General features: G+C 41.5%; 1 protein-coding gene across 16 annotated transcripts in view; it reads right to left on the bottom strand.

Moving 5' to 3' along the window:
- The window catches only part of tcf12 (transcription factor 12), a 288,087-nt gene that overhangs the window by 197,277 nt on the left and 65,451 nt on the right, over nucleotides 1–25,359 (bottom strand). For 10 of the 16 annotated variants that reach the window (XM_041174657.1, XM_041174662.1, XM_041174667.1 and 7 more), the window contains one exon: nucleotides 20,235–20,387. The exons of 4 other annotated variants lie outside the window; for them this stretch is intronic. In XM_041174657.1, the coding sequence (XP_041030591.1) occupies nucleotides 20,235–20,387 (153 nt within the window). Of the gene's footprint in view, nucleotides 1–20,234; nucleotides 20,425–25,359 lie in introns of all 16 variants that reach the window. 2 more of the 16 variants (XM_041174669.1, XM_041174670.1) reach the window with 2 other exon arrangements.

The following is a 25,359-nucleotide window of genomic DNA, read 5'->3' as shown; positions in this document are numbered from 1 at the left end:
TATTCAAGAAAGGAGGGAGATAAAAAAGCAGGAAACAGCAGGCCAGTTAGCTTAACATCTATTGTAGGGAAACTGCTGGAATCTATTATTGAGATTATAGCAGGGCACTTAGAAAATCTCAATGCAACCAGAGTCAATATGGTTAGTACCAATACTGTCAGCACTCTCTTCACATACAGTATAAATGGTTGTTTTCCCTCTATATTGGTATTCTTGCAAGTGCCCTCATGAGTGCAAGACAAAAAGCATAGATATATCTATAAGTCTCCCTACCCAAGAAAGGATATACTTGCCATAGAGGGAGTGTAGCTAAGGTTCAGTAGGCTGATACTGGGGATGGCAGGACTGTCATATGATGAAAGACTGGTTCGACTGGGCATGTATTCACTAGAGTTTAGAAGAACGAGAGGGGATCTGATTGAAAGGTATAAAATTCTAATAGGGCTAAACAGACTGGATGTAGGGAGGATGTTTCCCCTGGTTGGGGAGTCTAGAACCAGGGGCCACTTAGGACTGAGATGAGGAAAAATTTCTTCACTCAGAGGGTGGTCAACCTGTGGAATTCTCAACCACGGAAGGCTGTGGAGGCCAAGTCACTCAGTATATTCAAGAAATAAATTGATACATTTTAGGATATTAGGGTCATCAAGGGGTATGGAGAGGAAGCGGGAATATGACGTTGAGATAGAGGATCAGCCATGATCATACTGAACAGCAGTGCAGGCTCGAAGGGCTGAATGGCCTACTCCTCTCCTAGTTTCTAGATGTCTCTATTTTCAGCAATATTCAAAATGATTTTGTGAAAGGGAAAATCATGTTTGACTAATTTATTGGAGTTCTTTGAGGAAGCAACAAGCAACATGGATAAAGGGGAACATGTGGATGTGCTGCACCTTAGATTCCCAAGGTACCAAATCAAAGATTACTACGCAAAATAAGAGCTCATGGTGTATTAACATAGATAGAGGATACAGGAGGTATCTCATGGGGCTTCTTTCTCTCCTCATTCAACAATGGAAATCCAAGGCTTCTAACAAAATCTTAATTTTGTTAATTTAACAGGAAGCAGAGAGCAAGAATAAATGTGTCAATTTTCAGGTTGGCAAGACGTAATGAAAGGAGTGCCACAGGAATCAGTGCTGGGGCCTCAGCTATTTACAATCTATAGCAATGATTTGGGTGAAGGGACCAAACGTATGGTTGCTAAATTTGCTTATGACACAAAGATAGGCAGGAAAGTAAGTTGTGAAGAGGACATAAGAAGTTTGCAAAGGGACATTGTGAAGAAAATATTTTTCCAATATTACTGTGAGGTACTGTGAAGTAGGCTTGTGGGGGCTGTGTGTGTTTGGTGTGCATGTGAGACTAATTTAATCAAACTGAAAACAGTCAAGCTGCAAGGTGTAAATCATCAAAGGGTGTAAAAGCAGGTATTGTGAAGTAGAAATGGGCAAGTTCAGCTGGGATACAAGCAAATACAACATGAATAGGAATTGCATTAGGAAACAAATGAGTTCAATTTTAGCTGTTGAATTTCAAAGAGAAAGGGAAGTTTTACAACCGGCAAAACTCATTATTTTTAAACAAGTTATTGAGTTTACTTTACCTGAAAATGGTGACCATAAAGACAACATGAAAGATTTTTATATTCTGCGAAAGGCAACTTCCAAAGAAAGTTAGGAACAATGGTTTAAATATGTTCTTTCCCTTGCAACTTTAAGGAAAGATTGAAAGCTATATGGGGGTGGCCATGTGAGATCTTGAAGAGTTAGCTGCGCAAACAAGCCTGTGAAGGAAGCAATCTCTAGCCACCCCAGTGAAGTGTCTGACTGTTTCAGAATTAAGATTTTGTTACAAGCCTTGGATTTCCATTCTTCACTGAGGGGGAGAAAGAAGCCCTATGAGATGCCTCCCATATAGCAATAGTCTTAGATAATATTACTGAATGTTTTATAGGTTAAGAATCTATAGGGTCTGTTGCCTAGAAATGGGTCTTTATTTTCAAGTCTAGCTAAGTAGAAATCTTTTGGAAATGTTTAAGGCTAAATTTAATTGTGTAACTGTAATCTTGTGTGTTTAAGTTTCCTTTTCATTTGTTAATAAATGTTTTAATTTAATATTTAAAATCTTCTGAAGTGATAGTGGAATCTTGACTTCTGACTTGGGTACACATAGCTTCTCATAATAAATACAAATTGCAAATCATTGCGATAGCTTGACCAAGTTTCCCTTTGGGATTTGGTCAGCTTGGCAATTACCACCTGCCTTATCATAATAACAAAGGTAGGGTAAGTGAGTTGGCAGGCAGAATTTGGCAGATTGAGTATAATGTGAGAAAATTTGAGTTTGTCCACTTTGGCACCAAGAATAGAAAAGCAGCATATTATTTAAAGGGAGAGATTGCATAACTCTTGAGGTAAAGAGAAATCTGGGTGTCCTGGTACATGAATCACAAATAGTATACAGATACAGCAAGTGATTAGAAAAGCAAAAGGAATATTGTGTTTTGTTGCAAGGGGAATGGAACTTAAAAGTGGGGATATTTTGCCACAGTTATACAGAGCGTTGGTGAGAACTCATCTAGAGTAGTGTGTGCAATTTTGGTCTCCTCTTTTGAAAAAGGGTATAAATGCATCGGAGCTGTTCAATGAAGGTTCACTCGACTGATACCTGGAATTGGTGGTGGTGGTGGTGGGGGGGTTATCTTATAAGGAAAGGTTGAACTGGCTGGGCCTGTATCCATTGGAGTTTAGAAGACTGAGAGGTGATCTTATTGAAACATATAAAATCCTGAGGGGACTTGATGAGGTGGATGTTCAAAGGATGTTTCCCATTGTGGGAGAGATTAGAACTAGGGGATACAGTTTACATCCCAGGTATCAGTTGAGTGAATCTTCACTGAACTGCTTGTCATGCATTTATACCATTTTTCAAATGAGACCAAAGCTGTACACAGTACTCTAGATGTGATCTCACCAAGACTCTTGTATAACTGTAGCAAAATATCCCTTTTATATTCCATTCCCCTTGCAACAAAATATAATATTCCATTTGCTTTCTTAATCACTTGCTGTATCTGCAAACTATTTGTGACTCATGTACCAGGATACCCAGATTTCTCTGTAACTGAAAAGTTCTGCAAACTCTCTCCGTTTAAATAGTATGCTGCTTTTCTATTTTTCCTGCCAAAGTGGACAAACTCAAATTTTCCCACATTATAGTCCATCTGCCAAATTTTTGCCCACTCACTTAAGCTATCTCTGTTATGATACAGCAGGTAATTGCCAGGCTGACCAAGTCCCAAAGGGAAACTTGGTCAAGTTACCACAATGATTTACAATTTGTACTTATTACAAGGTATTTGTACCCAAGTCAGAAGTCAAGATTCCACTATCACTTTGGGAGATTTTAAACATTAAATTAAAACATTAACAAATGAAAAGAAAACTTAAACACAAAGATTACAGTTACACAATTACATTTAGTCTTACAACATTTCCCAAAAGATTTCTAATTAGCTAGTCTTGTGGAGTGGATCAGCCATTACTTACTGAAGTGCGGAGCAGGCTTGAGGAGCCGAAAGGCTTATTCCTGCTCCTAATTCATATGCTTGTATGAACTTCTCTTAATTCAAAATTGCTTAATTCAAATTATCTAATGTTTAAAAAATATAATTGCGCCCAATTCAAATGAGTGAGTTTAGTTTTAGTTTGTTTCAACGCAATTTTGATTGTGGTGGTCCAGGCAGCATGATTACGGAGGTCTTCTGACAAGAACCAAGGTGCCTGGCCTTCCTTACCATGTTGGCCCTTGAGCATAGGTTCAATAAATAAGAGCCATTATTTTTATTTTAATATTCATATTAACTGTAGAAGCTTGGAACAGAGTTTGATGATACATATTCAATTCGCTATTTGCAATGTTAATTGGATAAATGTATAATTTTACTTTAAAAACTCAGCACCAAGAGCGATTAAATTGATTCTAAAATTCTCATACTTGTTTTTAAATCCCTCCATAACCTCATCCCTACTTATCTTTGTGATCGCCTCAAACTTTATAGCCGTCCTTCCCTCTGTCTCGGCAAATCTTCCATTCTGGCTTCATGAGCATTCCAGACTTCAATTGCTCCACCATTGGCAGCTGTGCCTTCAGCCTGAAGCTCTCGATTTCTAATAAAAGGTCATGGGCATGCAACATTATTGTTTCCGTCTCTCCACAAATGCTGCCTGGCCAGCGGAGTATTTCCAGCAGTTTGTTTTTATTTCTGGAATTCCCTTCCTACATGTTTTAGCCTCTCCACCTCTCTTTCCTCCTTTCAAGCTGCTCCTTTCAAACAAACCCTTGGACCAAATCTTTGACCGAACTCATCTGGCTCTGCATCAAATTTTGTTTGATAATACTTGTAAAGTATCTTGGGACATTGCATTATGTTCAATGCAAGTTACTGTTGCCGTCAGATTATCAAAAACAGTTATTCATCTTGATAGCTAAGAAATGTCTGCCAAGATTTTAGAAGTTAGCTTTCAGATGCTTTGATTCAGAAAGAATGAAACTGAAAGATGTGCACAAATGCGCATGTTCATTATGTACATTAGACTTGCAAAGCAAAAGACCAAAGTCTGTCTATTTCATCATGTATCATCCTGGTAGTCACATGATACAACATAAATAGTTCTATTGTTCCCCTCCAAGTCACTCGCCAACCTGACTTGAAAATATATCGCCATTCCAGGATTTTGACCCAGCGATAGTGAAGGAACTCCCTTCCTAACGTCACTGTGGGTGTACCTACACCACATGGACCACAGCTATTCAAGAAGGCAGCTCACCACCACCTTCTCAAGTGCAACTAGGGATGGGCAATAAATGCTGACCCAGCCAGCAAGGCCCACATCCTGTGAATAAAAAAATCCGGTTGAGTGCATCACAAACTCAGCAATATGTCTCTCTCTTCACCAATAACGTAGTTATTCAATAATCCCTAGTGGGATTATATTCCTTATAACAACAAAGAACATGACCAATAAATTAAGCTGGAGGTAGGCAGTGGTGAATAGAATGCAGGGTCAAAAGCTCATCTTAGGGTCAAACAGAATGAAAAGATTAGTTAAAGGTCTGGTTCTGCTGTGACAGTGGTCACCGAGAACAGTGTAACTGATAGCAAAGGACACAGTTTGTGATGGGAGCTGAAAATGATGGCTTCAGTCTTCTCAATGCTCAACAAAATAGCAGTCAGTTATTTCCCAGCCCAGTAAAAGAGGAACGGAATCATCTGCTGCCTTGCTACAAATCCCTTTGTGGCTCCTCGCAGAACAGCAATAGTGTAGTTATGCTAGTAAATTATCTGCTCATCCTAAGGAACCAGACCTCTGAAATGCACTGATTTGAGTTTCAAATCTGAAACTGCATGCTTTATAATTTAAAGGTTGGGGGAAGGGGGGCATGGAAGGGAGAGAGAAACACTTCTAAAAGTTTGTCTTAAAGCAAATCTGGAACTTGAATTTTATTTCACCCCTTTCCAGAGGGAGTAAAACTCTATTTTGATGGTTTAAATCTTAATACTTTCTTTGTACAATTTAACCCCAAAAAAGTGTGATCAACAAATTAAGCACATTTTCCAAATTACATCTGTGGAAACTGTAACAATGCATCAAAATTTGAAACACATGAAAAATTAACTATCAGTTATTGGAATTATTGTCCTGTGTTTGTTTTCTCCTCACAATTCAGAAGCTTCAACTCTTCATTACTTTAGTATATGTATCAGCCTTGGCTCAGTGGTAACACTCTACTCTTGGAGTCAGAAGATTGTGGGTTCAATCGTCACTCCAGAGGCTTGAGCACATCAAGGCTGGCACTTCAAAGCAGTACTGAGGTAATTGGAAGTGTTGTCTTTCAGATGAAATATTAAACTGAGATCCTGTGTGCCTTTCAGGTTATCTGTGGATCTGTATTCCGGTACGAGTTCCAAACTTTAGAGAGAAGCAGCATGAGGTTGGGATTAGAAGACTTGACCAATTTATGAAATACAAACAGAGTGCTAGAATATTCAGCAGGTCAGGTTATATCTAGGAGAGAGAAATTGAGTTATCATTTCAGGTCGATGCCCTTTTGCCAAACAAAAGGATGGATTCTGACAAAAGGTCATCGATATGAAGCATTAACTCTGTTTATGTATCCACAGTTGCTGACTCTCATGCTGAGTATTTCCAGCTTTTATTTCAGGTTTCAAGCATCTGCTGTATTTGGCTTTTGTTTCCACCAGTTTATTTTGATTTGTTCAGTCTTCAGTTCTTCCATGACCTAAAAAGACTGATGAGTGGTAGTGATGGCATAGTGGCACTGTCCCTGCACTAGTAATCCGGAAACCCAGGGTAATGCTCTGGGGACCTGGGTTCGTATCCTGCCACAGCTGAAACATTTGCTACAAACTTCAGCCAGAAGTGCCAAGTGGATGATCCATCTTGGCCTCCTCTGGAGGTCCCCAGCATCGCAGATGCCAGTCTTCAGCAAATTTGATTCACTCTACGTGATAGCAATAAACAGCTGAATGCACTGGATACTGCAAATAGGCCCTTACAATATTCCGGCAATAGTACTGAAGACTTGTGCTCCAGAACTTGCCGCACCCTTAGCCAAGCTGTTCCAGTACAGCCAAAACACTGGCATCTGCCTGGCGATGTGGAATATTGCCCATGCGTATCCTGTACGCAAAAAGGGCAAATCCAACCCGGCCAATTACCATCCCATCAGTCTACTCTAGATCATCAGTAAAGAAAGGGGTCATCAACAGTGCTGTCAAGCGGCACTTGCTCATCAATAACCTGATCACTGACGCCCAGTTTGGGTTCCTCCAGGGCCACTCAGCTCCTGATCACATTCCAGCCTTGGTTCAAACATGGACAAAAGATCTGAACACCAGAGTGAGAGTGACTGCACTTGACATTAAAGGTAACATTTAACAGAGTGTGGCATCAAGGAGCCCTAGCAAACCTGGAGTCAATGGAAATCAGGGGGAAAACTCTCCACTGGTTGGAGTCACACCTAGCACAAAGGAAGATGGTTGCGGTGATTGGAGGTCAGTCATCTCAGCTCCAGGACATCACTGCACGGGTTCCTCAGGATAGTGTCCTCAGCCCAACCATCTTTAGCTGCTTCATCAATGACCTTCCTTCCATCAAAAGGTCAGAAGCGGGGATGTTCACTGACGATTGCACGATGTTCAGCACCATCCATGACTTCTCGGATACTAAAGCAGTCCATGTCCAAATGCAGCAAGACCTGGACAATATCCAGGCTTAGGCTGACAAGCGGCAAGTAACATTCGTGCCACACAAGTGCCAGACTATGACCATCTCTAACAAGAGAGAATCCAACCATCACCCCTTGATGTTCATTGGCATTATCATCACTGAATTCCCCGCTAACATCGTCCTGAGGGCTTACCATTGACCAGAAACTGAACTAGCTACATAAATACTGTGGCTACAAGAGCAGGTCAGAGGCTAGGAATTGAGCAAGCAATTCACCTCCTGACTCCCCAAAGCCTGTCCACCATCTACAAGGCATAAGTCAGGAATGATGGAATACTCCCCACTTGCCTGGATGAGTGAAGCTCCCTCAACACAGGGTTGGCACTGTCCAGGGCAAAGCAGCCCACTTCATTGACACCACATCCAAAAACATTCACTCCTTCCACCACCAATGCACAGTAGCAGTGTACACCATCTATAAGGTGGAATTCACCAAGGCTCCTTCAACAGCACCTTTCAAACACACAACCACTACCATCGAGAAGGGCAAGGGCAGCAGATAGGTGGGAACACCACCACCTGGAAGTTCCCCTCCAAGTCACTTACCATCCTGACTTGGAAACATATTGCCGTTCCTTCAATGTTGCTGGGTCAAAATCCTGGAACTCCCTTCCTAACAGCACTGTGGGTGTACCTACACCACATGGCCTGCAGCGGTTCAAGAAGGCAGCTCACCACCACCTTCTCAAGGGCAACTAGGGATAGGCAATTAAATGTTGGTCCAGCCAGCAAAGCCCACATCCCGTGAATGAATAAAAAAGATTCTGCTAGAATAAGCAGTTGAAATCAAAAAAACAGTTGAGGAACCAATGCACCAACAACAGCAATCTTTTTTGATGCGCAGATATATTCATTTGATCCCTACGTATAAGGCCATAAGACATAGGAGCAGAAATTAGGCCATTCGACCCATCGAGTCTGCTCCACCATTCAATCATGGCTGATAAATTTCTCAATCCCATTCTCCCACCTTCTGCCCGAAACCTTTGATCCCCTTACCAATCAAGAACCTATCTATCTCAGTCTTAAGTACGCTTAAATATTTTATATGGTTTAAAACTGGGAAGCAAGAGACCCTTAAGAACTCCACTTCAGCCCTACAAGTTACTAAAACATAACTAGTTGCTAAAGTTTGCGGGTGTGAAGAGATCTCTCTCAGAAAAATGTCTGAAGTGCAGAATACAATTCATCTGAACAAAGCATTAAAGGAACAATCCAGGGAAGGCTCATAAGCTTTTGTTAAGGCCAGTCTCCAGGATCAATCTGCAAACTTACATTTTCTTTGTGATGAATTCTGTAACTTCATTTCCCAGTGGCTGCCCTATGTATCAAACATCTTACTCAAGATGTTCAAAGTTGATCAGGGATGGCAGGAGCAGTAATGGACAAAGTGCTTGCTTCTACCTCTGCAATGCTGCTGCACCTGATGCTCTGCAAAACTGTAATCTGATTAAGTATCTGCCATGCCTCTTATCAACAAACAGGTTACACTTGTCAGAGGATGGTATTTCCAACAATGACCACAAAATTATAATGGATGGGTTTAATATCAACAATATGCTTTTTACAAGTGTACTTGGAACCTGCTGCCCAGTTATTCACTCTCTTTACTAGAGGATACTTGAAAAATATCCTTTCTGCCCATTGTGACAAACTCGCTCAAGTAAGCATTTTATGCAAAACCACAGTGCTGGGAACTACATATCTGCAGTGTTTATCACAGGGTGCTGCACCATGCCAAAACTCCTGTCTTACTGATGTTTAAGTGCATTTTGAGCCAAAAGTGACCAAGTCCATGAACCTCAGATATAGCATCACAGTACTGCACTATGAAGTTTGACTTTAGGACAAAAACTCTGGAGCTCAACAATCTGAAGAGACAGTCACAAACAAAAACTATCTGCGTCTGATAGAAATTGAGATTTTCAAGGATAAGTATTAAATGCCACATACATTCCATTTTACTTGCATGAAACATTAGTGCTCACAATGGAACATTCACATCAACATGCAATGGGTCAAAATTTCACAAGCCATCAGTTTGAAATAAAAAGGCAAGCAGATATTTTGAGGCACATTAGCACCACTGTACTTGTCATCACAGCACTCATTTTTCAAATGGAGAGAAAGTTACAAAACTCTTCCATTTTGTCTCAGCTCCAATGTCAAGTGGACTACTTTTGAGAATATCTAACTACTGTTCACCGCTAACAAGTGCATGGCAACAGCTCCATGATATCACTCCCTACCCTATAGGACGACAGATCATAACACCACATATTACAATGAAACCCAATGTCCCACCTGCCAAAGTGTCCATTAAATATCTTGAAAAATATCCAGTTACTAGCTTCATCACTAATAAAAGTGCCAAAATTACCAATATCAGATAAGCAGGAATTGGAACCGGAACTGAACAGGAAGATGAGAGAAATATTAAAGCATCAGCACCTCAAGACATGACATAACTTAATTTTTAAACATTAAAAATATATTTACATCACCTTAGTTATTGCTTATTAAAACTGAACCCAACTATAGCATTTCCGGATTCAGGCATTGTCGGATGCAGTGCACCAAGGAAAGAAAAGCTAATAAACTGAACCAAGACAAACAGCTAACACGCACAAAATAAGCATGGAAAAATGCTTGCCAACAGAAAATATCACAACTTTCAGTGCATCAATAAATCTTGAGGTTTCAGGGTTATGTCTACTGTTAAAGAGTCATGAAATTATGGTTAACCATTGATATACAACGAAGAGAGTGGTAACGCAAGGCAGGGTATTCCAAAGGCTTGTTTCTTCCATTGAGAAACTTTTCAGGGATGGTGTTCATGTCAAATATTTGTAAGCCAATTGACACTTTAACATGATTAATGTTACCAGATTTTTGTGACAAGTCATCTGAAAAGTTTAAAAGTTGATAAGTTCAAAACTAAGATCAAACAAGTTGTGAAGAGTATAATTTCTAGAGTTTTTCTTACTAGAGGATCACCCATTTCATTATTCATGACGAGCAAGTTGCACAATGTCATAGAAGCAGCTATGCTAAACAAAGCTGGTTTTTTTTCCACCAGAAAGTCCGATTGCTGTGAAGGCAACATCCTGAGGTGAACAGTAGGTGCACAGCAATTGTAGAGGGAAATCTGCAGATCCACGGAGGAGTGTAAATTTTCAGAGAGGGCAGTTGGTGCCCAGGGTTAAAAAATCTGTTTTAAGCAGCATTTATTTGCATTTTTGCCAACTGCTCAGTTGTAACTTTGTGATTGGTGGTTTTTAACCTGCTTGCAAGCTGCTGACTACTATGTTCCCAACCTGTTTAATTCAAATTTCATAGTGGGTAAAGAACATTGGAATGGGATTAATTGGATAACTCTTCCAAAGAGCTGACATGGGTTCAGTGGGCTCAATGAACCATGCAGTACAGGAGGCCAATGAGCATTGAAGTGAGCGTGCAACAAAGCATGAGCTATAAACATGCATAAATAAATATTCCCTAAACGAGCAAACATTACTATACTGGGCATTCAAGAGAAACTCTGATGAGGATCAAAGGAACATAGGAATAGAAGCAGGCCATTTGGCCCATCAAGCTTGATCCACCCTTCCTTAGATTATGACTGATCATCTACCTCAATGTCACTTTTCCACACTACGCATCCCTTGATGTCATTAGCATCCAGAAATCTATTGATTCTTTAAACATGCTCAATGATTGAGCCCACTGGGGCAGAGAATTCCAAAAGATTCACTACCTTCAGTGAATTCCTCCTCATCTCAATGTTAAATGGCCTACCCCTTATCCTGCGATTTTGTCTCCTAGTTTTAGGTTCACCAGCCAGGGGAAACATCGTATCTACATCCAGCCTGTCATGCCTTGTAAGAATTTTCTAAGTTTCAACAAGGTCACCTTTCATTCTTTGAAACTCTTGGAAATACAGACCCTAAAGGTGGACTGTAAAAACCTCTTTGGGGTACGTGAAAAAGGAAAAGATCACCTAGGACAAATGTGGGCCCATTACAGGTGGGGACAGCAGAATTTAAAATGGAGAACAGGGAAATGGCAGAAAAGTTAAACAGTTACTTTTTGTCTTTCTTCATACAAGATAGAGAAAATCTCCCAGAAATACATGGCGACCAAGGGACTTTGAAGCTGAAAAACTAAAATAAATTAGTATTAGTCAAGAGTTAGTGCTTGAAAAGTTAAGTGGGTTGAAGTTTGATAGATCCCCTGGGCCAGATGAGCTTCAATCCAGGGTGTTTAAAGAGGTGGCTAGAGAAAGTGTGTTTTTTTTTCCTTATTCGTTCATGGGATGTGGGCATCGCTAGCTTGGCCAGCATTTTTTATTGCCCATCTGCAATTGCTCTTGTTCAGAGGGCATTTAAGAGTCAACTATAGTGATGTGGGTCTGGAGTCACATGTAGGCCAGACCAGGTAAAGACGGCAGATTTCCTTCTCTAATGGGTTTTTATGGCAATCAGCAATGGTTTCACGGCCATCATTAGATTTTTATTGGATTCAAATTTCACCATCTGCCGTGGTGGAACCTTGGGCCCCAGAGCATTACCCCTGGGTTTCTAGATTATTGGTCCAGTGACAATACCACTCCCCTTCTTAATCACAGAAGTTCAAAGACAGCTTCCCGAAGGATTGATCTTTCTTTTGCTGACTAGTAAATCCCTGGATTGCAAGTGAGAAAATAGATTTTCCTTGCTCACAAAAGTATGTGCCCTTGCCTAACGAGAAACAGACAGAATGTTGAATGGCCATCACTTAAAGTTCACTTTTAAAAAGCAGTTGAGCTATGGGCCTGGATACAACTAGAGTCTCCAGTGTATGCTCTGACCATGCAACAGAACCTGTGTAATTGGAACGTATTCACCTAATCTCACCTGGGCAAAAATGCTCTTTACGCAGGTGGGGATTCCAGACCTTGACATGGGAGACCAAATGTCTTCAGAAGTTGCATGCTGATGAGCACAAGATGATATTCAAGACTCCAGGTCAGGATCTGGGTAGCCTCCCAGAAAAGGTTTTCACAAACAAGTAATGGATCATATTCATGAATAGCTTTCCACATCCTTGCCTTTACAATTGCAGGATTCAACATGGTTACAAAGCTACTGGCCAGATTCCCATTTCAAGACTGCAATTCCTTACCAAAAAGTGTAATATGCAGGTCTTGCAAAAAAAATGGTCACTGTCAAGTCAAAGTGGCTCAGGTCATCTGTGCAACAGCAATCCAAGCACTGAGCCATAACAGGGGGTGTTGCCAGCAACAAAACTTGGCTATTAATAGGATAAACCTGACAGCAGGTCATGTGGCCCATGATTTCCTTGCCTTTACAACTCGATCAAAGAAAGTGAAAACAGAACCATCAACCAACCCACTAACCAGCACTCTTTTAAAGGTAAAAAGTAAAAAGCTGGTAAATCAATATTTGAAGCCTCTGCAGACTGATCAAGGGCTGATGCAGATTAAGATACACTATAAAAACAGAATTACCTGGAAAAACTCAGCAGGTCTGGCAGCATCAGCGGAGAAGAAAAGAGTTGACGTTTCGAGTCCTCATGACCCTTCGACAGAACTTGAGTTTGAGTCCAAGAAAGAGTTGAAATATAAGCTGGTTTAAGGTGTGTGTGTGGGGGGCGGAGAGATAGAGAGAGAGAGAGGTGGTGGGGGGGGCGGTGTGTGTGGTTGTAGGGACAAACAAGCAGTGATAGAAGCAGATCATCAAAAGATGTCAACGACAATAGTACAATAGAACACATAGGTGTTAAAGTTAAAGTTGGTGATATTATCTAAACTTTATTTTTAAACTTTGTTTTTATCTCTTTTTAAGATACACTATGTTGTGCAGACAGGAGCATCAAATGGAAGATGAGATGGAATCAGAAATAGGGTAAAAGGGAGGGAGAGAATTTAGCAAAGGGAAACAAGAACATGTAGGAATTTCCCAACCCCACTACACCACAACTTAAAAGTGTTTTTGATAGGCAAGCATACTGTATAAAGTAATCCATGATTTTATTGTACCAGTATTGAGCTGAACCCATTAACAGCAGTAGTGCTGAACTTGGGTGCTGCTGCTTAGCTTTGCAAGATGGCGCCTCTTGGGGAACAAGTTTAAAATCAGTTTCCTTATCCAGTTGCATTTATCTTGGATCTGTTATTATCCACAGTTTAAGTGTTTTGAGTCAGGATTTATCCAATGAGGTAACACAACTACCAATCTTATCCAGATCTCCAGCTTAACACAATTTGACAGCAAAGTAGTACAGAAGAATCAAATAGAAGAGAACTGGGGAGGGCTGGCTGCCAGAACTCAAGGACTAGAACTAGATGGGAGGCAGCTTTCGATATCCTGCCTGCTAAGCATCAAAGTCTCCAGTTAAGCAAATACAAGATCAGATCATTCAAGTCAATTCTTACCGAGTATGAAATTTGTTCTTTGAAATTAAGTGCTTCAGCTCAGAAACACCAAGCATGAAGCAACTCACTTTTTTGTCCTCTTTCTTTTCAAAAGGAAGATTATTTTGCATCTGTAACAGATTGCAACATCTGGAGAGCACCGATACATCTATTTTAATATATTCTTAGTGGACCTCCTGTGGTGTTATTCACGATGAGTGAAGGGGCATGCTGTTTTTGTAATAGGTTATGTGCTATGTAATGCACAGTCTACCAGAGTCACTGACTTCATGACTGAAGTGAAATTCCATCTTTATTACAAGATTTTCTTGAAATTCCAGGGATTGATTTCTGCCATTATGTCCATCTGTGTAAAAATCTATAATTACAAAACTTATCCAGAATTAAAGGCTGGAGGAAGGAGAATAAAGGGAATTTTAAAGTTTTGAAAAAGTATTTTGTACAATTTCTGTTAAATGGGTCCCAAGCCAGGTGGTGAAGAATGAAACTAGATGCCAATTCTTCGCTTGATAACAGGTTTCTTAACAGAATGCAGCATTACAAACGCCTGCCTTCCACCGACTACCCCCAGTGTCCCAGCAGTCTTTGTTTATAAGTACTCTAGGTATCTAAATTTAATTACTTAATTAAACAGTGCCCTTCACCTGTGTACCTTAATATAATTAACATACCATTAGCAGATTCCCCTTTCTTTGCACAAAAACTTTACAACACAATTATAAAAAATTGGAGAAAAATATTTCCCATATTTCATATAACCCATCAAAATATAGGATGTCCCTCTTCTAGGGCCTCCTACAATTAAGTATTCCTTTTTGTAAAGCTGTTCAATAATTGGTGCCTTGCATCAACCCAATTTATCTTAAGAGATCTCTTTACTTTCTCACATTTCTTCTGCACTAGCAAGGTCAATCCTTCACCTTTTCTCAGCCAAGCTGTTTGTCAAATGTACCTGATCCCACAGGGAGCAGTTATCTCCATCACATTCAATGGGCAAACTCACCCTAGAATGTCTTTCATAACAATTATTTTGAGGGAAACCCAATTTGTAAAATCCTATACCTATTGCTTCTACTACAGCCAGTTAACTTTTAACTGAATTAAAAGTACATTTCACTCTCCTTTTTATTTTCTTGGCTCCCCAAGCCAAGGTACAACATTTTCTATTTTCACCCACCAAACATGTTATAAACCCAGCTGTATCTGAATGCACACCCACAAGATTTTACATGTGAAGAGTCACTAAAAAGGACTAATTTCACATCCTTTGGGTTGCCCAAGGCTGGAAACTAGAACAAAAACTGCTGGAAAAACTCAGCAGGTCTGACAGCATCTGTGGAAAGAGAGATAGAGATAACGTTTTGAGTCTGTATGACTCTTCTTCAGATCTAAAGGGAGGTAGACATGTGGTGAAATATAGACTGATTAATAGGGGCAGAACTGGTGAAGCTGGATAGAAGGCCAGTCATAGGTGGAGGGAAAGGAGAGATGGCAAAAGATGTTAAAAACGAAAGGTCAAAGAATTGTTAACGGTGGTGGTACTGGCTAAATGAGGTGCTAGTGGTGACATTAAGAAAGCAAAATGTGATAATAGCCAGACCAGGGTAAGCACTTCGGAAAGTGACAGATGGCCCAAGTGAGGATGGGGTGGGGGGAAGCAAGAAAGATCAAAAATAGGCTAAAAGCTGGGGATGAAACAATGAATGAAAATGGAAATAAATATAAAAAATAATAATGAAAATAAGTGGGAAAAAAGTTAATTAAAAAAAAAATGAATATGGAAAAAAAGAGGGATGTAAAAGGGGGGTGGGGATGGAGAAGAAAGTTCATGGTCTGAAGTTGCTGGACTCAATGTTAAGTCGGGAAGGCTGTAAAGTGCCTAGTCGGAAGATGAGGTGCTGTTCCTCCAGTTTGCGTTGAGCTTCACTGGAACATTGCAGCAGGCCAAGGACGGACATGTGGGCATGAGAGCAGGGTGGTATGTTGAAATGGCAAGCGACAGGAAGGTCTGGGTCATGCTTGCAGACAGACCGAAGGTGTTCCGCAAAGCGGTCACCCAGTCTGCGTTTGGTCTCGCCAATATAGAGGAGACTGCATTGGGAGCAGTGAATGCAGTAGACTAAATTGAGGGAAGTGCAAGTGAAGCACTGCTTCACTTGAAAGGAGTGTTTGGGCCCTTGGATGGTGAGGAGAGGGGAAGGGGCAGGTGTTGCACCTTCTGCGATTGCATGGGAAGATGCCGTGGGAGGGGGTTGGGGGTGATAGACCAGGGTGTCGGGGTGGGGGAAATGGTCCCTACAGAATGCCAATAGGGTGGGTGAAGGGAAGGTGCATTTGGTCGTGGCATCATGCTGGAGTTGGCGGAAATGGCGGAGGATGATCCTTTGAATGCAGAGGCTGGTGGGGTGAAAGGTGAGGGCCGGAGAACCCTATTATGATTTTGGGAGGGAGAGGAAGGTGTAAGGGCAGAGGCGCTGGAGATGGGTTGGACACGGTTGGGGGCCCTGTCAACCTCTGTGGGTGGGAAACCTCAGTTAAGGAAGAAGGAAGACATGTGAGAAAGAGTGTTTTGGAAAGTGGCATCATCAGTACAGATGCAACTGAGGCAATGAATTGAGAGAATGGGATGGTCTCCTTACAGGAGTCAGGGTGTGAGGAGCTGTCATCAAGGTAGCTATGGGAGTCGGTAGGCTTGTAATGAATATTGGTGGACAGTCTATCACCAGGAATTGAGACAGAGAGGTCAAGGGAGGGAAGTGTCGGAGATGGACCATGTGAAATTATTGGAGGGGTGGAAATTGGAAGCAAAATTGATAAATTTTTCTAGGTCCAGGAGAAAGAATGAAGCGGCACCAAAACAGTCATCAATATACCGGAGAAAGAATTGTGGGAGGGGGCCTGAACTTAAGTATTCATTGCTCTGAATTTAATTTCTTCAATGTTTTATTTGTCCTCAAACTCTCTCCAATTGTGGCATGTTTCATCATAATACTAAGTTCCAATACATCATAACTAGCATCAGGTCTTATCTAAGTACATAGCCAATTTAACTGTCCAATCAAGCTTCTTAACTACTCTATTTTTTCTTTGGATGTAACATCACCTTTCTGTGATGGCCTAGCCCAATTTACAGAATTCGAGTAAAATTTCTAGATTGTTCATTCAAGGTTACCCCTGACACATTCTGCTTCATGTCTAAGCCTCTGTATTTCAAGGCCCCCAAAGCCTGACTTGGAATCTTAACTTTCCCTTTGATCTTATCTATAACAAATTGCTCATATTTCACAGAAACTACCCAGAGAAAACCATCAACATGCATCATTAAGTTGCCTGAGAGTTGTGGCACCAGTGGAGTATTGCTGGAAATGCTTCCAGTCCAATACAGCCTACCTTCAACAAGGCAAACCTAACCAAGAAATACCATCCCCTAACACATCATTCAATCCATAAAGCATTTGTTTACTTTCCACAGCTTTCCTTCGATATAATTCATTTTTTTGGTCAGCTTCAAAAACAATTCCCTTTGAAAAGTTTCACCCAGCAAAAATGCAGCTTTTATATCAATTGACCTGCATTCCCACGAATACAAGGCCGACAGAACTAAGAAAATCTTCAAGATTACTTTTTCTGCCGTGAGGGAGTGCATTCTAAATCTTGATCTCCAAGTCTTCCTTTGAAACTGAGCAGTTGGCCTCACTTAAGTCTTATATGCCCCAACTAAGCAGTCCCCTATCTGACACTTCAGAGTAAACACCAAATTCCTTCTAAATATCTTTGACCTCTCTTATTAGATTATCTTCCAATTTCTTTGCAGCCCACAAAACCTCACTAACATTAGGGCTTCTCCTTCTAGTTCTTTTCCTAGATTGTTTTGTCATCCTTACTCTAATGCACAACCTAGTTAAGCTACGGTCCATACTACCCACCTATCTCTTTCTGGACTACTGCAACAGGATCTCCCTCCCATGATAAGACGTCTGATGCCACAGTGTGATCGTTTTCTTGTGCCAGTGTCACTACCAAATCCACCATGGGGGCTCGCACTCAGTTTTCTTGCTTTCCATTCTTTCACCTCATTTTGACGGTTTGTAGATCTTAGCTCTTTGTCCATTATCTTGGATATTTAACCAATATTTGAATTTGCCAGTGGCTTTCCCTGTTCTCCCCACAATGGTTGCATCGCTCCATTCACTGCACCCTACTGGGACATACGTCGCTCGTAAACTGACTTTAGGTAGTTCTCCTTTAAGTACGAAAGTCCTGTTCTATGCAGTGATATCACTGCCTCTTATCTAGACCCTTGTCTACCGTATTCTCTTCTTCATAAGTCAAACATATGACTACTGTTTATGAACTGCTTGGATTCTGAAAGTTTATAATCAACCCCTATTAATTGAGATGACCATATTGGAGAACCACTGTCTTTGTATCACATTACCCAGACCTTTCCACTCCTACAGGCCCTCTGTAATAGTACACTAAATCCCTAGGTTTGAAGCTTATCTCAGGCAGTTTTATACAGTGCCAAATTTTCTGAGACTTGTACCTTGATTAATGCCCTTCCCCCTGCATGTAGAGCACTCAAGTGTGCAAAACTGTCACTAATTCTAGCCCCTTCAAGTGCTGGGGGATTATCTCTCAGCACAGAAATATTTCAGGTTTCCTCCCATAGACCAATTGATACCAACTATTGCCCCTAACCATTTGCATGGACTGCCCATGCTTGGGCAGATGTTAGCTTGCAGTCTGGTTGGTTGGCTAAGATCTTATGGAGCATCTTATTGATAACCACGTTATTTCTTTCACAGAGTCCATTGCTGAAAAGACTTTTAGCTGTAGTGTTCATAACTATCATGTTCATATTTTCACCCATCTCTAAACTAGTCATTGGCAAATTTACCACCGCCACTCCCACCCCTCAACAATTGTCAGTTAGGACTTTAATCAGTGCCCCAGTTTGGCCCCAATCCATTTTTTCATCATGTTATCTGTTATGTATTATGTATTACTGTAGAAAAATGGGATCTGGCAAAAACAAGTGCAAAATGGACTCCAAAGAGTCATAAAGGACTCTAAACATTACCTCTGTTTCTCTTTCCACAAAGGCCGGCTGATTTTCTCCAGCACTTGGTTCTTAATTCAGATCTCCACCATCAACAGTATTTTGCTTCTATTCAGATTAAAATATTTCTGCCCTTGTCCAACACCTTTAAATCCATAAAAAAAAGTCTTGTGCTAAAAGGAGACTTAGAATTCTCTGATACTTTTTGTATGGCACATTTCTCACTAATCTATTCAATGAGCTTTGTGTACTCGTCATCATCCTGCATCCTTTATCATGATCTTTAATCTGTGACAAGAATGAACAAACTGTTGATGCAACTTTAAGAATGTTTTTTCCCCCCCATAAATGCCTATCACTTGATGCCATGAGCATTTCTTTAACATTCTGATTGGAAATGCCATGTTTTGTTAAAGGGATGCAATAATATTCTGATTGGAAAGTCAGTAAGCAACAGCTTTGTCACGTTCTATATCCAGTTTCATTTGTGCCTTTTCCATGGAATGCTTGCTCAGCAGCAAGGGTATCTCATTAGATACGACACCTGTACTGAGAAAATGACTTACTCTAGCTATTTACATGGAATTACCACCGTTTTTAGTGACCTCAAGGTGTTGATATCGCCAAACCTGAAATAAGTACAACTTTCATGTTCCCTCACCTTACTTTGCTCCTCACTACTGAGTGAATCTAAATAACTTTTTAATCAATCCGTTCCACATAACTTTGGGGCGCAACCACTATCCAACACAGTGCAATTAAACGAATCCATGGACAGTCTACATTACCAGACTGAAGATTCTTATGACCAGTACCATTTTCTCAGACTGATCAATATCATCTTGAACTTCCAATTTCTTTGAGCCATGCATTGCTTTGAAAACCTGCTTTGAACAATTTATTGCATAATGAAATTTTGAGTCACATCTGAAACACATGTCAACAGTTCCCAAAGCATTCCTGGGGTTCATTCATCTATTATTACTAGTCTAATCCTGCTGTCTTCCGGAAAAATGGCTTCACCATCATCACTTCTTCTGTCTCTAATTCTTCTATTGTAGCGATCTCGAAAGGCCGTAATCATCAAGTCCTCCTTCCTCTCTGACACCATGGAATATGCATTTGCACCATCAAGGCTGTTGGAAATGACTGGTTTCTCAGGAATTTTTTTTTTTAAAGCATCAGACATCTGATCCAAATAACCCTCTCTTTGAGAATCTAACTCCAGTTAAGACCAGGAGCTTATCCACATGTGGCACCTTAGCACAATCCAATAATTTCAAACAAGCACCGAAGAAGTTTCCTAACTGAATTTCTGAAGTCTTTCATATGGTCCCAACTGTCTCTATTTATATGTGCTCTAGATATGTAATCAAACAATGCCCTTCATTCATGTGTCTTAACAAAATAATTAACATACCATTGACAATTTCTTTCTTTCACCGCCAAGTTTTTCTGACATGACTGCATCTTTTCCATGAGCCATTAGTTTTGAACAGGTAGTCCTCTGGCCATTTTTCTCACTTTCGTTCAACATTCCCCATTTCTTCCGCTCTGATGTTTTCCTGTTTTCCTTTCAGCCAAAAGATCCTTTAGTTCCACTATTAATGCTTTTAAAGTCAGGAATATTATGTTACATAGAGATATTACTTTAAGGGTGAAAGTTTAATCATTTGACAAACAGTAGGTCCATGCATAGGTCAACCAAGAGGCTGCTTGTATTAAATAAGCACATGGTGCCATTGCACAGATGTCAGCTCAAACTGCAAGACATCCTGATTTTTGTGAACCTAGTAGATATAATTTTGTCCGAACTATGCCTGGTTTACACTTCAATATTTTCATAGCTTTCTACAATTCTGTCCCTCTAGTTTCTAATAATCCTTACCTGGGGAATACCTCTTCCTTGCTATCCCAGCAGAAAAATATGAAATCTTCCAGTATCACAGTAGCCTTACAGTGTAGAAGGAGGCCATTCGGGCCACCACGTCTGCATTGGCTCTCAAACAGCATTCCACCTAGTCCGACTCACCTGTAACCTTGCGCATTCCCTCTTTTCAGGCAGCGATCCAATTCCCTTTTGAATACCTTGATCGAACCTGCCTCCACCACCCTCTCAGAAAGTTTGTTCCAGGCTCCAACAACCCTCCGGGCAAAAAAAATTTTCCTCACATCATATTTGCTCCTTTTGCCAATTATTTTCAATCTGTGCCCTCTAGTTCTTGATGCTCCTGAGTGAGGGCAGTTTTCCACCATTTATCCTGCCCATACCCCTCAAGATCTTGAATACCTCTATCAAGTTTCCTGTCAGCCTTCTTTTCTGCAAGGAGAAGAGTCCCACCCTCTCCAAACTATCCTCAGAGCTCCAGTTCTTCATCCCAGGATGTGAATCTCCTCTTTGCTCTCCCCAATGCCTTCGCATCCCTCCTCAAATATGGCGCCCAGAACTGGATGCAGCACTCCAGATGAGGCCTAAAATAGTGTCTTATAGAAGTTCAACATGACCTCCTGACTCTTGCACTCAATGCCCTTATTAATAAAGCCCAAGATACTATATACTTTATTAACTGCTCTCTCAACATGCCTTGCCATCTTCAATGACCTATGTATGTATACACCAAGGTCCCTCTGTTCCTTAAGCTTTCACAGGCTCTCCTTTAATTTTATCTTTCCTACGAAAACAAATCACCCACACTTGCCTGCATTGATCTTCATCTGCCATGTCTATGCCTTTTTGAATTTCAAGACAATTCCCATCACAGTTGACATTTCCAATCTTCACATCATCTGTAAATTTTGAAATCACGCCCTGAGCACCACAGTCTAGGTCATTAATATATATCAGGAAAAGCAAGGGTCCCAACACTGTCTCAGAGAAACTCCATTACAAACCTTCCTCCAATCTGAAAAACAACCATTTATCACTATTCTCTGTTTCCTGTCACTCAGCCAATTTCTTATCCAAGAGCTGACTTTCCCTTTTATTCCGTAACCTAGAATTTTGCTCAGAAGTCTGTTGTGTGGCACTGTACCAAATGCCTTTTGAAAATCCGTATACACCACATCAACAGCGTTTCCTTTATCAATCTTCTCTGTTACCTCCTCAAAAAACTCCAGCAGGTGAGTTAAACATTATTTTCCCTTCAGGAATCCATGCTGGCTTTCCTTAATTATCTTGCACTTGCCTAATTGATTATTGATTTTATCCCATACTATAGTTTCCAGAAGTTTCCATGCCACTGGGGTCAAACTGACTGGTCTGTAGTTGCCAACTTTATCCTTGCACCCCTTTTTGAACAAGGGTGTGATATTCACGGTTGTCCAGTCCTCTGGCACCTCCCGTGTCTAAGACTGGAAGACCGTCACAAATGCCTCTGCAATTTCCACTCTCACTTCCCTCAGTACTCTTAGATGCATCTCATCCGGTCCTTGTATCTTATTTATTTTAAGTAAAGATAGCCTTACCAACATCTTCGTCTTCTCGATCTAAGTTCTTCTAGTGTACCAGTTACCTCCCCTCTCATCTCAGCCTGCATAGCAAGCTCTTCTTTTGTAAAGACAGATGCAAAGTACTCGTTCAACACCTCCACTATTTCTCCAGCCTCTATATGCAAGTCCCCCTTTTTGTCCCCATTTGGTCCTGTTTCTTTTATCGCCCTTTCATTTACATGCTTATAGAAGACCTTGGATTCCTTTTTATCTTCACTGCTAGCCTCTTTACATGCCCTCTCCTTGCTTTTATTAGTTTCTTCACTTCCCCTCTGGTCCTTCTATATTCAGCCTAATTCTCCATTGCATTTTCTACCTGACATCTGTGGAACATGCACTTCTTCCTTTTCATCTTTATCTCCATCTCTCTCATCATCCAGGGCACTCTGGATTTATTTGTCCTACCTTTCTCCTTCAAGGGAACATAGCTTGACATTGCCTGCAATACTTTTTCTTTGAAGGTGGCCCATTGTTCGGCCACTATCTTTTCTGCCAACATCTGATTCCAACTCACTCGACTCAGGTGCATTCCCACCCCATCGAAGTTGGCTTTCCCCCAATTAATTATCCCTGCTCTGGATTGTTTCCTGCCCTTTCCCATGATTAACCTAAACCTCAAGACACAATGATCACTGCCCTCTAGAGGGTCTCCCACTGATATCTGATCCACTTGGACCAACTCATTCCCTAGAACCAGGTCCAAAAGTGCATGTCCTCTCATTGCACTGTAAACATACTGCTGCAGAAAATTATCTTGAACACATTCCAGGAACTCTCACCGCTCTTAGATTGGATAGAACAGTACAGAAGGCCATATTCTGGATAATTGAAGACCCCCATTATGATTACTCTATAACTCTTGCACCTCCATAATTTTTTTGTAAATTTGTTTCTCCACACCCTTTCCACCAGTTGGTGGTCTATATACTACCTAAATCCATGTTATTGCACTTTTCCCATTCCTTACATTGAGCCAGAGATTCTGTCCTTGACCCCTCTGGAACATTCTCTCTCTCCAATACTGTAATGCGATTTTTAACCAGTATTACCACCCACCCCCCCTCCTCCAAAATGACTCACTGTTGCCTAATCTAATTCTATCAAACTCTCCAAGTATTTATAAAAACAAAAAACTGCGGATGCAGGAAATCCAAAACAAAAACAGAATTACCTGGAAAAACTCAGCAGGTCTGGCAGCATCGGCTGAAAGAGTTGTGGAAGGGGGCCGGAGTAGGACTGGAACAAGGAATGTTCCACATACCCCATAAAGAGACAGGCATAGCTGTCCCATACTCTACTCCGTCTGGCTGAACTTGTTCTCACACTGAACAATTTCTCCTTCAACTCCTCTCACTTCCTCCAAATAAAAGGTGTGGCTATGGGTACCCGCATGGGCCCCAGCTATGCCTGTCTCTTTATGGGGTATGTGGAACATTCCTAGTTCCAGTCCTACTCCGGCCCCCTCCCACAACTCTTTCTCCGGTACATCGATGATTACTTCGGTGCTGCTTTAAGCTCTCGTCGGAACTTGGAAAAATGTATTAATTTTGCTTCCAATCTCCACCCCTCCATCATTTTCACGTGGTCCATCTCTGACACTTCCCAACCCTTCCTTGACCTCTCTGTCTCAATCTCTGGTGATAGACTGTCCACCAATATCCATTACAAGCCTACCGACTCCCACAGCTACCTCGACTACAGCTCCTCACACCCCGCTTCCTGTAAGGACTCATCCCATTCTCTCAGTTCCTTCGCCTCCGTCGCATCTGTTCCGATGATGCTACCTTCAAAAACAGTTCCTCGGACATGTCCTCCTTCTTCCTTAACCGAGGTTTTCCACCCACGGTCGTTGACAGGGCCCTCAACCGTGTCCGACCCATCTCCCCTGCATCCGCCCTCACGCCTTCTCCTCCCTCCCAGAAACATAATAGGGTCCCCCTTGTCCTCACTTATCACCCCACCAGCCTCCGCATTCAAAGCATCGCCCTCTGCCGTTTCCGCCAACTCCAGCATGATGCCACCACCAAACACATCTTCCCTTCACCCCGCCCCGTCGGCATTTCGTAGGGATCATTCCCTCTGGGACACTCTGGTCCACTCCTCCATCACCCCCTACTCCTCAAACCCCCACCTATGGCACCTCCCCATGCCCACGCAAAAGATGTAACACCTGCCCCTTCACTTCCTCTCTCCTCACCGTCCAAGGGCCCAAACACTCCTTTCAAGTGAAGCAGCATTTCACTTGCATTTCCCCCAACTTAGTATACTGTATTCGTTGCTCCCAATGCAGTCTCCTCTACATTGGAGAGACCAAACGTAAACTGGGCGACCGCTTTGCAGAACGCCTGCGGTCTGTCTGCAAGAATGACCTAAACATCCCTGTCGCTTGCCATTTTAACACCCCACCCTGCTCTCTTGCCCACATGTCTGTCCTTGGCCTGCTACATTGTTCCAGTGAAGCCCAACGCAAACTGGAGGAACAGCACCTCATCTTCCGACTAGGCACTTTACAGCCTTCCGGACTGAATATTGAATTCAACAACTTTAGGTCTTGAACTCACTCCTCCATCCCCACCCACTTTCTGTTTCTTCCCCCTTCCTTTTGTTTTTTCCAATAAATTATATAGATTTTTCTTTTCCCACCTATTTCCATTATTTTTAAATATTTTTAAATCTTTTATGCTCCCCCCACCCCCACTAGAGCTATACCTTGAGTGCCCTACCATCCATTCTTAATTAGCACATTCGTTTAGATAATATCACCAACTTCAACACCTATGTGTTCTTTTGTCTGTGACATCTTTTGATGATCTGCTCCTATCACTGCTTGTTTGTCCCTACAACCACACCACCTCCCTCCACTTCTCTCCCCCCACCCCACCTTAAACCAGCCTATATTTCACCCCTTTCCTTCACCTAGTTCTGTTGAAGGGTCATGAGGACTCGAAACGTCAACTCTTTTCTTCTCCAAGTATTTAGCCTATTTCGATCCCTTCCCCCCACCCCACCCCTGCTAGGGCTATCTGTCACTTGCTCATCCTGTTTTTTACCCTCAA

The sequence above is a fragment of the Carcharodon carcharias genome, chromosome 26, assembly GCF_017639515.1.
Source record: "Carcharodon carcharias isolate sCarCar2 chromosome 26, sCarCar2.pri, whole genome shotgun sequence".
In the NCBI taxonomy this organism is placed as follows: Eukaryota; Metazoa; Chordata; class Chondrichthyes; order Lamniformes; family Lamnidae; genus Carcharodon; species Carcharodon carcharias.
Note: the sequence above shows the minus strand (reverse complement) of the source record. Positions and strands in the feature narration are given on the sequence as shown.